This window comes from Triturus cristatus, chromosome 8 (assembly GCF_964204655.1).
Source record: "Triturus cristatus chromosome 8, aTriCri1.1, whole genome shotgun sequence".
Classification (NCBI taxonomy): domain Eukaryota; kingdom Metazoa; phylum Chordata; class Amphibia; order Caudata; family Salamandridae; genus Triturus; species Triturus cristatus.
This window is the reverse complement of record NC_140591.1, coordinates 1655808693-1655823513: the sequence shown is the minus strand read 5'-3', so window position 1 is coordinate 1655823513 and position 14821 is coordinate 1655808693. Positions and strand designations below refer to the sequence as shown.

At 50.7% G+C, this 14821-nt stretch overlaps 1 protein-coding gene across 1 annotated transcript in view; it reads right to left on the bottom strand.

Annotated features, from left to right (window-relative positions):
• LOC146808497 (transient receptor potential cation channel subfamily M member 2-like) overlaps positions 1-14821 on the bottom strand; it is a 1333691-nt gene that overhangs the window by 224976 nt on the left and 1093894 nt on the right. The window contains exon 20 of the mRNA XM_085623962.1: positions 4511-4682. Coding sequence (XP_085480088.1) covers positions 4511-4682 — 172 coding nt within the window. The remainder of the gene's footprint in view (positions 1-4510; positions 4683-14821) is intronic.

Below are 14821 nucleotides of genomic sequence, written 5' to 3'. Positions count from 1 at the left end.
GTTGCGTGCTGCGGATGGTGTGTGTGTGACTGAGCCGGATGAGATTGTGGAATGTTTCGCTGACCACCTCCGGGCGGTGTACTCCCCGGTGACTGACAGGGATGAGGATGACTCTCGCCTCCTACTGAGAGATATTGCTCTGCCCGGCCTGTCCGTTGAGGACCGGGAGCGGCTGGACGCTCCCTTGTCGTCGGATGAAATAGCGACCGCGATCCGTTCCCTTCGCTCGGGCAAGGCTATGGGTCCTAACGGTCTGCCCATTGAACTATACAAATTGCGTCCTGATAAGCTTGCGCCCTTCCTCAGCCGCATGTTCCGCGACTCTCTTGCGGCGGGTTCCCTTCCGGCCGACCAGCGCTTGGCCACTATAGTCGTTATTCCCAAGGAGGGCAAGCCGCGAGACCGCTGTACTTCTTACCGGCCCATTTCACTGCTCAATGCGGAGCCTAAAATCCTGGCGAAAGTCCTGGCCAATCGATTGTTGAGTGTCGTGTGCGACCTTATTCATCCGGACCAATGCGGCTTTATCCCGCACCGCAACACCGCTCTTAACTTGCGGCGTCTTCACGGTGCCCTTGCCAGGGCGGAGTTCCTCTCCGAACCGGCCGTGCTGGTTTCTTTGGATGCCACGATGGCCTTTGATACTATTGAGTGGCCATTCCTCTGGGCCGTCTTGGATAAATTCGGCTTTGGAGAGGGATTTATTGGCTGGGTGAGGCTCCTTTACACGGGACCCATGGCTCAAGTGGTGGTGAATGGGCGGGTCTCTCGGCCCTTTGCCCTCGGCAGGGGTGCCCGTTGTCCCCGTTGCTTTTTGCTCTCGCCCTGGAGCCACTCGCTGCCTGGCTCCGTTGGGAACCCTCGCTTAGAGGGATCCGGTGGGGCCCGGGCTTCGAAGATCGGGTCTCGCTGTATGCGGACGACATTCTCCTGTATCTCACCTCACCGCGGCAGTCACTCAACGTCCTCTTTGACGTTCTGACCTCCTTTGGGAACAATTCGGGTCTCACGATCAATTGGTCTAAATCCTGCGTTTATCCCATCTCTGGTGGTCCTCCTCTCCTGCCGCCTCGGCTCCCGATTCAGATATCTCTGAGCGGCTTTAAGTACCTGGGGATATACGTTTCGCTGGACTCGGTGGCTCGCTATGAGCAGAATCTCCTGCGTCCACTTCGGCGACTGCGGGAGGACACGGCCCGGTGGTGCAGGCTCCCCCTGTCCCCGCTGGGTCGGGCCGCGCTGTTTAAAATGATGTCCCTTCCCAGGTTCCTCTATGCACTCCAGAACTCCTTCGACGTTATCCCAGTGGCCTACTTTCGGGAGGTGGAGAGCCTGCAGAGGAGACTGGTGTGGGACGGGCGGGCGCGTATTGCTCTTGCCAAGCTCACTCTCCCCTGGTATGACGGGGGCATCGCGCTTCCTGACATTCGCAGGTACTATTGGGCCTCGCAGCTATCTGCCATTAACCACGCCACGTATGCGCCCGGCTTGAATCCGGCGTATGAGATGGACAAGTTCCTGCTTCCCGGCGGGAACTACAACAGGGCACTTTATTCCCGCCTGGCGGGCCGGACCCTTACGGGTCCTACTAAGATTGCGGTGCGGACCTGGAGGGCTGCCACTGCGGCCATGGGCTGGAGTGAGCGATTAACCTGTGCTACTCCCTTGTTTGCCTCCGACCGCCTGGGCAGCTTGTGGACCACGAAGGGGTTTGACCAGTGGGACACGATTGGTATCAGCAAAGTGGGAGACCTGTGGCACAAGGGCGCGGTAAAGACTTTCGCGGTGCTCCAGGCCGAATACGAGCTGACCGACAGGGAGTTCTTCCGCTACGCCCAGGTTCGACACGCCCTGCTCTCGGTCTTCGGGGAGGGGACCAAGATCCCTGTTTCCTCGCCCCTCGAGGACCGCATACTTGACGGACATGTCCCTGATAGTACTATTTCTTTAATTTATAAAAAATTAATTAATCACCGGGCGGACCTTTTTGTGCGCCTTCGGGAGGCTTGGACTGGGGATGGGGTGGAATTGGACGACGAAGATTGGCAGTCTGCACTGTCGTCCCCCAAGGAGGTTGCCATTCCGGCTCGTCTCCGGTTGGTACAGCTCAAGATTCTCCACCGGGTGTATGTGACGGGTCCGCGCTTGGTCTCGATGGGATTTTCCGGCGACGGGCTCTGTAAGCGAGGCTGTGGGCTCAGCGCCACCTTTCTTCATATCCTTTGGGAGTGCCGCGAGGTGGCGGACTACTGGCGCCGGGTCCACACGGTTATGGGACAGGTCACTGGGGTTGTGCTGCTGCCGGAGGTGCGTCGCTGTGTCCTGAATGTGTGGGAGCCCAACGACTACAGCGCGGCTCAGACTCGGTGGGCGGCCCTAGGGAACATGATTGCCAAGAGGGACATAGCGCAACTTTGGGGCGCTCAACGGCCGCCCACCGTGTCAGTATGGAAGGAGAATATGGACTGGTGTATGTTTAGGGAGAAGACTGTGTATGTGGCCTGTGGCAAGCCGGGGGCATGGGGTAGAATTTGGGGGCAATGGAACGCGTATCGCGGAGGCATCTGTACGCCCCCCCTGGTAGATACTGATATCGCCATGTCCCCCTGACCCTTGATGGCTCCTGGCGCCTTTTGGAACAACTACATATGGACGTTCATTTCCCTTGACCCCCTCCCCCCCCCCTCCGTCCCCGGCCTCCCGGTACTCCTCTCTTTAGCGGTTTGCTCAATTGTCCTGACTGGAGTTTCCCGGGGGGAGCCTGACCCGCACTGGTTTCCCTCATAACTCGCCTTATGTTTTTTATTGTTTGTCCTTTTGTTTTTGTGATTGTTGGACTTACGCTTCCTGTTCCTCGAGAACTATCTGGAGCTACTGCGGGGCAGTGCCCTGGGAACTGATTGTAGCCTTGATATGTGTAGATTTCCTTCTGTACCTAGCGGCCGGCCCGGGTGGTTGTAGGCCCGTACTTGTAACCGAATTATTGCTCAATAAAAACTTTTTCAAAAAAAAAAAAAAAAAAATATTCTTGATCGATTTTTGGGTACATTAACTCAGTCACTTATTTCATCATTCCCTAATGACAAGCTATTAAATATTTTATTGGCGATTGCATTTCAGAAGATCATTTTTAATTACAAATCATCAGTTAAGTTGTCATACAATTATGATGCCGTAGCAAACGGCTTCAACCCTCGGTCGGAGCCGTTCCTACGGCATCATAATCAGCTGTTCGGAATAATTTCTGACCGACCCATTTGGATGGAGTCGGTTGGAAAGGAATCCAAACTGGATTTCTGAATAGCTTCTGACGGGCTCTGAAAGCCTTCAGTAATCCCAAGGGCAGCTCCTTCCGTCTGAGGGATTACAGTGTCAGATTCTGACAACCTTTCTGAGCCGGCCTTTCTGACACAGAAAGGCTGTCTGAAGTCGACTTTGGGGGCCCTCAACAGGCTGAGGGGGCACCTCTGGTGCCCCCTGTTGATCCCTGCACCCGTGGCAGACATCTTGAGGTGCCTGCCACGAGGTGCAGGGATAAACTGCACCTCTTATCTTTACAATGAGAACATGTGTTCCAGTCGGAAGCATGCTCCCATTTTAAAGAATAGATGTGTGACTGAACAGTGTTCGGTCGCATCCTAATTGCTGGGTTGGGACTGCCGACAAGAGGTCGGTCGGTTCCATTACCGAATCAGTTTCAGACAGACTCAGTTCCATCCGACATCGAAATCTGGCCCAAAATGTGGTGGGATTTTGTGTGTTCGCATCATAAATTGGATACTATGTATATGATGAAATGTTTACACTCTCACCATGTTTCAAGGCAAATGTATTTCTTAATCAGGTTGGAGGTACTTTCTCACAGACCGTTTCTACATTTTCGGAAAATGTTCATCCCGCGTAGTTATTTTATTCTCCGTCTGTTTTCTTAACTTCAATGCACCTTTTTATACTGAAGATATTTTGTGGTATTTTTCATTAATGTTAGGTCTTTCATGAGGATGTGAGTTATTTATATTGTATTATATCTAATATTTAGGAATTCTACATACTCCTTCCCCCTTCACCTTTTTTCCTTCATCTTTCCATCCTTTTCCCAAAACTTTATAAATGCTTTAAGGTTTTAGATATATCATTAATTGCTATCTATTTGCTATTATATTTTTTCTTTCTATGTACTGATGTATTTTATAATACTAAATAAAGTCTTTTTGAACACAAAACTATTGCTTGATTGTTATCCCTACATTTCCATATTTCTTTCTAATTTCACTGGACTCAACAAGCGTGCAACTTTAAGAAGTCCCAAAGACCACAAAAGCACACTAATTATATTTTCCTCTAGAGAGTGGGTGTAAAAGAACAACATAGCAAAATTATTTTGAAATAGGCAGTACTTTTTCAAAAGACTCAACAAACTCTATTGATGATGGCCCAGGGGTGTGTAGGAACCACAGAGGGTAAACTAGAAATAAATATGGCATGTGACATAAAAAAAGGGGTTCCTTACTGTCCACATCAGCAGGTATCTGCCCAAAGAGAATGAGGTATGGCTGATATATCACATTTCGGAAGATCCAGTCCAACCGTTGCTCATTGTGTACAAGGATCGCTTGCTTAGATACCCCAAATGACACTATCCACACAGCCAGCAGAAAGAGGAAGAAGAATATGTCCTTCATCTGAAATGAAAAATGACATAATGTGAAAACTTTAGCCAAAATGTCCAATTTTTGTGCAACCGTGTATCAAAATTTGCTGGTGTCAAATGTGCAGAATGTAATGTGGTGATGTCATCATCACTCGCAGAGACAAAAAAAAAGAGTGCTGCACTGTTTATAGTATACAAAGCAGAAATAATCTTGCATGAAGATGCAAAGTACCAAAATAGAATCCTTATCACAGAGGAGTGAAGCAGATTTGGATTTTATGCCAAGACCAGAGGCTCAGATATATTCTTCCTTGCCATATAATTGAATAGCAACCAGCTTTTAAGAACAGTAATTCAAGAACACTGAAAAACAATATAGAAAGTAATATACCCAGCAGGCTTGGGTGCTAGACGGCCAACTGTTACATTCACAGGAATCTCATTAGACCTATTTATACAGTCTTTGAACACCCAGATCTTCCTATTTCTTGCTGCTGGCAGTCAGTTAAGTCTCAGGGGCTGATTTAGATCCAGTAGGATATACTGGGATCATAATATGGCGGACGGGATTGCCGTCACATTTGTGACGGAATATTCCCCTCCGCCGAGATCTAAATAACACCCTCTGTTTCCTCCTAACTGCTTTGATTTGGTTAATTTGTTGAACACTATGCTAACATCTATATTACTTTTTAGAATGTTTCATTTGTGCCATTTATATTGCCAAGATTAATAGATTGTTGTTCTAGTTCAATGCATACTGTTAAATAAGAGCATTATTAATCAATTGTTATTGCCATTGTTATTCCTAAATTAAAGTTTTATCGTTAATGCGGCTTACCATTGTGGCATGCTGATTTGCAGCCTGCCGGTCTGTTAGCTGGTTGTTAATTGTAACCAGAGCCAGCCCCTGAGACTTGTGATGATAAAAGCCTTTTGAGTCTCAGGGGATCTGCTGTGTAATTACACGACCGCTCACCTGTGTCCAGCGCGTCCTTCCATGCACCGCTCAAGGTCTCACGGAGACCTCTCCACAGTGCGCTGGGGCTCCATGAACACTTATTGATACAAATACTTCACCTCATTTTCAGGTCGAGCCTCGCAAGACCTGTTGTATCATCTTCTATGGGCTTTGGCACACCCACCAATTGCCATTGGTTGTCATCTGTGTCCTTTAGAAATGCTGGCTTGTTATTAGTACGTTTGAGAAAAGGCCCCTCCTTTGCCTGCTTAGCTCCCTCCCTGGCAATTTCGCTAAGGGAACGTTTTGTTTGGCATTCACATTGTCACGGTGTGTGATGGCACCCGTCTTCCCTTGCCAAATGAGCATTGCAGTTTTTTTTTGCGATGTCAGTAAAATAATATTTTTTCCTAACCTGGAGGAAAGCTGTGACGCCTACATACAAAAAGCCCCTGACACTACTGGGCTACGGTGCCACTGTGTCTCTTGAACTAGTTCCAACTGTTTACGGCTCTCTCTCCGCTTCCAGTCTGTCCCCACTGACACCCCCTCCAAGGCTCTGCTCCCCCTTCACCTCAGCCCCCACTGGCCCTAGTTCATGAGAGGCATAGCATCCATGCAGCATGAGGATGTATGTCTGAAAGGAAAGAGGTGCACAGCTTCTCTCACGCTGTCACTGGTTTTAAATGTGCTGCTGGCCTCTGCTCACTCAGGCGGCTGTTTGATTGCTAACAAGTAACAGGTGGTTGGTTATATGCACGAAGAGTCACTGAAAAGATTTACAACTGACTAAACGTTTTATGTGCCTCGGTAAAGAGGCCTTGTAAAGAAGGTTTCAGACACTTACCAGCAAGAGCCCCCTGCTACCTGGTTAAACATGGAAGGAAAGAAACAGAACAAACCTGAAACAGCAACAAATAAAACGTTTCACACAAAGGTGTCTTTTATTTTATTTGGGCATCATACATGTTACTTTTAAATTGCGTCAGAGCATGTATTTTTTCTTTGATTAGGGAAGAATGGTGCAGACCACTAACTTGGGGGCCTGAAAGTCCCAGTACGCTGCTGGCTTAGAGCCCACATTAGCTTCATACATTGTGTTAGATCTGGGGGTCTCTAGTTGGCAGAGGTATACACCTTAGACCAAATAGGGACCCTTGCTTCTCGTCAGGGTACAAGGACACATACGGTAGATAACCCCTGCTCACCCTCTAGGTAGCTTGGCTCGAGCAGACAGGCTTATCCCCAAGGCAATGTGTAAGGTATTTGCACGTAGACACCACAATGATCCCCCCTCCGCACACCACAAACTTAGACCACACAGGTGAGTTATATCAAAAATAATATATCTTTATCTAGTTTCCGCAGTTGAAATCAAGCATCACAGGTTTACACTATATTCGCTTTCTTGGTTGGTCGGGATCTTTAAGACGATAGTCTCTAGTCTCTTGCGTGATTCGATACTCACTGAGAATGAATCAGTTCGTAGGCTCTTGTTGTTTAGGCAGCTACGTTGCTCTGTCGGTGTCACTGCGCTCGTTGTACAAAGCGCTCCTCTGGCTGTTCGGTGCAAGGTTTCCACAACTCCCTCGACGAGCCCTCAGTGACGATGTCGACGTCACCGGAGTCAGCCACTCACAGCGCGGCTTCGTAGAGCAGGGAAGTACGACTCTTGGTCTGCCTCAGGCCTCCGGGTCGCGGCAAGGCACGTGCCGATGAGCACGTCGGTCTTCTTGATGCGGCAACCGGTGTCAGGCCCGGATCAGTGCGGCACTCTCCAGTAAGACAGAGAGCAGCCAGCCCACTTCACAGGCAGATGTTGAGAAGCTTGGTAGAACAGTCCACGGTCCCTGCAGCACACAGCAGCGCAGGGGGGGGACACAGTAGAGTCTTGAATTCTTGGCAACCTTTCTATCCCTGGGTTGCGAAACAGGAGGCCAGCTCTTCTCAGGCCCTTGGAGATTCGGTTTAAGACACAGCACACAGCAAAGTCTTGTTTGGTCAAGTGGGTAGGGTCAGCACACAGCAGGACCCCTTCTCCTCCTCAGCTTCAGTTGTACAGCAGAACAGGTCAGCCCTTAGAGCACACAGCAAGGCAATCTTCCTTTCGTTCTTCAGCGGTCCGTCTTTCAGCAGAGGTTCCTCTTGATGGTAGAATCTAAAAATCTGTTGTCAGGGGTCTTGTACTTATACCCCTAAAAGTCTTTGAAGTCTTTGTGCAAGTGGGTCCTGAGCCCGGTCTGATCCAGTTCTGGGTGTTGCTGGAGCACTTTGTTTTCCTGGCTTCTACATTCTTTTCAGAGTGAGGGGCAGAGTCGTCAGCCGCCCAGCAGGAGGTGGAGCCAGCAGCGTGGCAGGCAGGCACAACCCTATTCACTCCCAGGTGCTATCTCCTCCCTCCACTCTCCTTGCAAATGTCGCCATTCAGGAGAGGGCTGACTCAGCCAACCTCTTGGGGGATCCCCAGCCCCGGTCACTCTCAAGCCAGACAGTCAATCCACAAGCACGCCCAGGCACACAGAAGGGTCAGACAAGAGAACAGCTACTCTCTAAAAAGTACTATTCTCCAACTCAGGATTTAAAAACAACCTCTCCTAAAAGATGTGTGATTAAATGCTGAGCTCAGGGATATCAAACACTCATGTCTCATCTTGTTCCTATGAGAAGATAGGCGGATAGCCATTGGCACCAGCCTCCCCCATGTTAGCCTATGGAGCAAGATAACCTTGCAGCAGTGAACACACAAAATGGCCGTTGTTCACTACCAGAACATGTTACCTGCACTAGTACATGCTCTACCTTTTGCATACACTGTACCCTGCCCAGGGGGGTACCTTGGGCCTTCCATAGGGATGACTGACGTGTATAAAAAGGGAAGTATTAGGCCCGGTCAGTGTGGACACTGGCCAGGAGGACATGGCAGTCCGGGGACTGCAGGCAGGCCTGCGGTGGCAGGCCTGAGACACCATTTTAGGGCTACACAGGTGGGTGGCGCAATCAGCGCTGCAGACCCACTAGCAGCATCTGTCTTCACCAGCCCTGGCACACACAGTGCACTTTACTAGGGACTTCGTGGTGATACAGATATGCCTATCAGGTATATCCAATCAATATGACATTTTACACAGGGAGCACTTACACTCTGGCACTGATTAGCAGTGGCAGAGTGTCCAAAGCATCTAAACCAGCCAAAACGAAATCCATCACAGCATCAAAAATCCAGGTAGCAGAGGCAAAGGATAGGGGAAAAACCCACGCCAAGGATGTCAGGTCTAACACGTGTCCCCTCCAGCTGAAAGTGGGGAGAACTACCCACCCTCTTGGGAGTTCTCATCGCTAAGGCGGAAAAACCTGGACAGACCATCAGCATTGGCGTGCTCTGTACCGGAACGGTGTTCCACCGTAAAGTCCATTCCCTGTAGGGAGATGGACCACCTCAACAGTTTTGGATTCTCACCCCTCATCTGCATTAACCATCTGAGGGGCCTGTGGTCGGTCTGAACACGGAAGTGAGTCCCAAACAGGTAGGGCCTCAGCTTCTTCAGGGCCCAGACCACAGCAAATGCTTCCCTTTCAATAGCGCTCCACCTCTGTTCCCTGGGGAGTAGCCTCCGACTAATGAAAGCTACAGGTTGGTCCCCGCCCTCGTCGTCCATCTGTGAGAGTACTGCTCCCACACCTTGCTCTGAAGCGTCTGTTTGCACTACGAACTCACTCGAAAAGTCGGGCGCCTTAAGCACCGGTGCTGTGCACATTGCAGTTTTCAGGGCATCAAAAGCAGTTTGACAGGCCTCGGACCAATTCACTTTACTGGGCTGATTTCTAGAGGTTAGTTCTGTCAAGGGGGCAACAATGGTGCCGTATCCCTTGATGAACCGTCTGTAATACCCGGTGAGTCCTAGAAAGGCTCTCACCTCTGTCTGCGTCTTGGGGGGTTCCCAAGCCAGAATGGTATCAATCTTCGCCTGTAGGGGCGCCACCTGGCAGCTCCCCACCTGGTGTCCCGATCCCTGCCCTATCTGGCACTTACTGGCCTTGATAGTGAGGCCTGCCGTCTGCAGCGCCCTCAACACTTCACAGAGGTGTTGCAAGTGTTCCTCCCAAGTGGAGCTGAACACAGCAATGTCATCCAGGTACGCGGCGCTGAATTGCTCCAGCCCGGTCAGTACCCGGTTGACCAGTCTCTGGAAGGTGGCAGGGGCATTTTTCAATCCAAAGGGCATGACGCGAAACTGGAAGTGCCCCTCTGGTTTTGAAAACGCCGACCTCTCCTTTGCCCCTTCAGGGATGCCCACTATCCCTTCTCCTATACGCCAAAGTTGCAGAACCCCTAGCGTGTGCGCTCAGGGAATATCCTGGATTCCTTGTACTCGGATTCCCCAATTAAAACTTAATAGTGTCATTGTATGCAGAGGACACCTTGCTTTATATTAGAGATCCAGAGGCTAATCCGTTTCCGGTTCTCAGAGAAGTTTTACGAATCAGGGAGCTTTCTGGTTTAAAAATAAACTGAAATAAATCCATAATATTCCCCTTGACCGAATGCACGGCTCCCTTTGAATCGGATTTTCCACTGACTTGGTCTACAGACCCAGTGCGATATTTAGGCATACACATTCATACGGACCTGGAGATAATTTTCAGGGAGGAGGATGTAGACCCCTGGATACGACTGCCTATCTCTTTCCTTGGGCGAATATCGCTGATGAAGATTGTGGTCCTTCCAAGGTTTTTAGGTCTCGCCTGATCCAGCGCATGCGCTGATCTGGCCGAGACATTTTGTATATGGGCTTTTCAAAGTGCTGCCGTGACCTAAAGCTTCAGTGCACGTGAACGTGCACGCGCGCAGCGCCATGTGTCTTAATGCTTTTTTAATTTATTTTAAAGCTTTTGTAGAATCGTAACCTCACTTTGGCGGCCGCATGGCCAATGCTTGTTTCTCCTAGGTCCAATAACAAAGCGACCCCCACCCCTCCAAAACACACTCCGGACGTCTTGGCCACGCTTGAATGAAGTCTCGAGGCCGATTCAGCGCACACAAACGAATCCACCGATTTGTGTTTTACCCATTGTGGGGAGGGGGCATCGATCTGTCACCACAGCCTTAACCCTTTGTGCACCTAATAAGGATGCGCCCGTGAGCAGCGGGTAACTCGTCAACTTCCAAACTCTTTAAACACTAGGGTGCCAATTACGATCCGGTAAAAACCGGGTACGAACCGTCGGACAGAGCATATTCTCCGTCCGACGCGTACCCGGTCGTAAAAATATACAAACATGGAATTACGATTCGCACGGGAACACCATTTCCGTACGAATCGTACAAAATCCCGACCGAACAAAATAAACCTACAAATGCGATCCGGGAAAGCGCCGACCTGACGTCGGGACGCTCGCAGCCTGCCATTCACGAACCAGGAATTACGATTCGCACCGACGTAATCCCGCACGGTGATTATTTTCCGGCTGCCAAAAACTGCCGGGAAATCAGGACGACGCGAACAAGGACTACCAGTACGCGACGGACAGACAGGACGACGCGAACAAGGAGGACCAGTACGCGACGGACAGACAGGACGACGCGAACAAGGAGGACCAGTACGCGACGGACAGACAGGACGACGCGAACAAGGAGGACCAGTACGCGACGGACAGACATGGACCCGAACCTACGTGTCATCCCGGCCCTCATAGCAGTCGACCTCCTCTACAGGTTCGGACGCAGACGCCGCAGAAGGTCAGAACAACTAAGGGAGGGGGGAAAGTGGGGTGGGGTGGGGGTGGCAGGACCAGGGCAGGCCACAAACCCCCCACCAAAGTCACACAGCACACATGCCCTGGACATACCTGACTCCCATGCCCTGGTCACTACGAGGGGGTGGGGGCGTGTCCAGCTAAGCCAGCGACCGCCACAACGGAAGTCCGTCACGACGCAAACCGGCAACACAACCAGACATGTACGTCCCGTACCCACGCCTGAAGAGCGTGGGTACGAGTCGTACCACGCCCACACCCACGTCACCCCAACAATGGCGGGACGGCTCGTACCCACGTGGCAAAGGCCTGGGTACGGGCCGCACAAGCATCACATAGCGTGGGGACGGATATGTACGGACCCTACCCCCACATCGTATGCATGGAGCGTACCCCCACCCCAACAGTGTAAGTACGACCCGTACCCCCACCCGCGTACGTATGGAGCGTACCCCCACCCCAACAGTGTAAGTACGACCCCTACCCCCACCCGCGTACGTATGGAGCGTACCCCCACCCCAACAGTGTAAGTACGACCCCTACCCCCACCCGCGTACGTATGGAGCGTACCCCCACCCCAACAGTGTAAGTACGACCCCTACCCCCACCCGCGTACGTATGGAGTGTACCCCCACCCCAACAGTGTAAGTACGACCCCTACCCGCGTACGCATGGAGCGTACCCCCACCCCAACAGTGTAAGTACGACCTGTACCCTCACCTCGAATGCATGGAGCGTACCCCTACCCCAACAGTGTAAGTACGACACGTACCCCCACCTCGAATTTATTTATTTATTTATTTGTGTATTTTGTAAAGCGCAACAGCTGCCCCAACGGGGCGTCCCGGCGCTGATAAATCATGGAACTTAGAGGCTAGGCACCAATGGGGCATTATATGGGGAAGAGATGTGTTTTCAGGGACTTTCGGAATGCTAATTCGGTTTGGCAGGCTCGTAATGCAACCGGGAGGTTATTCCAACACCGAGTGGCACAGACCTCGAATGTTTTCCCTCCGGCGCGAGTACGTTTAAATCTAGGGGTTTCCAGCAGAAGTAGGGAATTTGAGCGTAATGTCCTGATGTTGACATACGGTCTCAGAGTGCTTCTCAGATGGGCCGAGCCTTTGCCCTTGGAGGCCCGGAAAGCCAAGGTCATGGCCTTAAAAATACATCTCTTGGAAATGGGGAGCCAGTGGAGTTTACGGAGGTGTGGGGAGATGTGATGTCTGGCAGGAATTCTCTCCACCAGCCGAGCAGCAGCATTCTGGACAGTCTGTAGCTTGTGGCATAGGCCTGCTGTGATGCCAAGGTATAGTGCGTTGGCGTAGTCCAGGTGAGATATTATCAGGGCTTGTACCACAGTCTTACGGCAGTCCATCGGTAGGTAGTTGGTGAGCCGTCTAATTGTCTTGATCTTAGCAAAACAGGATGCTGCTACTGTTTGAACCTGGGCGTTAAAACTGAGATGATTATCCCAGCGCACTCCCAGGTTTCTCACCGAGTCTTTAGGCGTGGGGGCATGGCTGAGATCATCCGGCCACCATAAATTAGAATCAAGAGGGGATGATGAGTTAAAAAACAGAATCTCTGTCTTTCCAGCGTTGAGTCGGAGGGAATTGGAGTCCATCCAGCTAGAGATGTCTCTTAGACAGTTTTTCAATGGGTCGAAGGCAGAGGCAGTGGGGGTATCAAAAGTGAAGAGTAACTGAATGTCATCAGCGTAGGAGGTGGATTTAATCCCAGTTTGCGCAATCAGTTTAGCCAAGGGGGAGAAGTAAACATTGAACAAGAGCGGGCTCAGGGAGGAGCCCTGTGGAACTCCCCATTTTAGTGGTCTAGCGGTGGAGGTGTAGGGAGGGGTGTATACCTGCTGAGTACGGTCACCCAGGTAGGAAGAGAGCCATCTCAACACTGTACCACCGAAACCCAGGTCTCTCAGCCTTCTCAGCAGGATCTTATGAGAGACGGTGTCAAATGCTGCTGAGAGATCCAGCAGCACTAACACCGCCCTCGATCCTCGATCCAGCGTCCATCTCACAGAGTCAGCCATTTCGACAAGGGCCGACTCCGTGCTGTGGCCCGATCGAAAGCCGTGCTGAGAGTCATGCAGGAGCCCATGGGATTCGATGTAGTTGGCAAGCTGGGCGTGCACCAGTTTTTCCAGAATCTAAGCTGGGGCAGGCAGGAGAGAGATGGGCCTGTAGTTACTAGGGTTATCTGGGTCAAGGTCAGGTTTCTTAAGGATGGGGACTAGGGACGCATGCTTCCATTTTGCGGGAAAAATGCCCGTTCTCATGGATTTGTTCCAGATATGGTTAAGGAATGGATTGAGCAAGGGTGCCAGTTTTTTATATTGTTTGGCTGGCAAAGGGTCCTTGGGGGAGCCAGATTTACAGTTGAGCAATTCTACCAGTGTGTCAGCCTCAGAGATATCTGCAAATTCTAGCAATGAGGGTGACTGTAGCGGGTACGTGGTAGATTCCTCAACCGACCCTTCACTACTGGTGATGGGAAAGGAGGAGTAAATAGCCTGGATTTTTTCCTCAAAGAATTGTGAAAGTTTATCACACAGAGACTGGGAGGCTGGTTGAGTTCGAGTCAGAGCGCTGGGGTCCGTGAAGGATCTGACTATGTTGAAAATCTCCCTGGCGCCGTTACTGGCATGTTTAATTCTGGAAGCCAGGAAGTCCCTTTTATGATCCTCAATCATTCTGCGGTATTCTTTGAGAGCTGTTTTATAGGTGATTTTACTGTCGAGGGAATAGTTCTGCCTCCAGGAGCGTTCGAGGGCTTTGCATGATGCCTTTTTCTGGCGAAGCATGTCAGAGTACCAGGGTGCGGATGGTGTGGCCCTGTAGGTTTTGATGGGTTTGAGAGGGGCCATAGCCTCTAGGGCTTGGCCGATCCAGGCGTCGAAATGGTCAATACCACCATCCGGATCAGATGATGGGGAGGGTAGAAAATTATTTTGGTGTTCCTGGAGCGTTTCAAGAGTGATACGACTCCAGTTTCTGCCTAATACTTTGGGGGCGATGGTAGGTCTGATAGAGCTGGAGATGACGATCTCAAAAGGGATGAGAAAGTGGTCTGACCAGGTGACCGGGATGGGAGAGGCTACCAGAATGCTAGGTAGGTTGGAACAAATCAGGTCAAGGGTATGTCCCGCTTTGTGAGTGGGGGAATCTATTTTTTGCTCTAGATTGCAGGTCGCCAGTGTAGAAATAAAATTATTGCTGTGCGAACATGATTCATCGTTTACGTGAAGGTTAAAATCTCCTAAAGCAGTGAAGTTGGTGTAGCGAGTGCTAAGCTGAATGATGTAATCCGTCAAGGCCGGCAGGTAGGAGAGGTTGGAATGGGGAGGGCGGTAGATAAGTATTCCAGAGCAGGAGGTGGACGAGGAAAAATGGATAGTAAAAGGTAGACCCTCTATGCAGTCAATAGGGTCATATGTA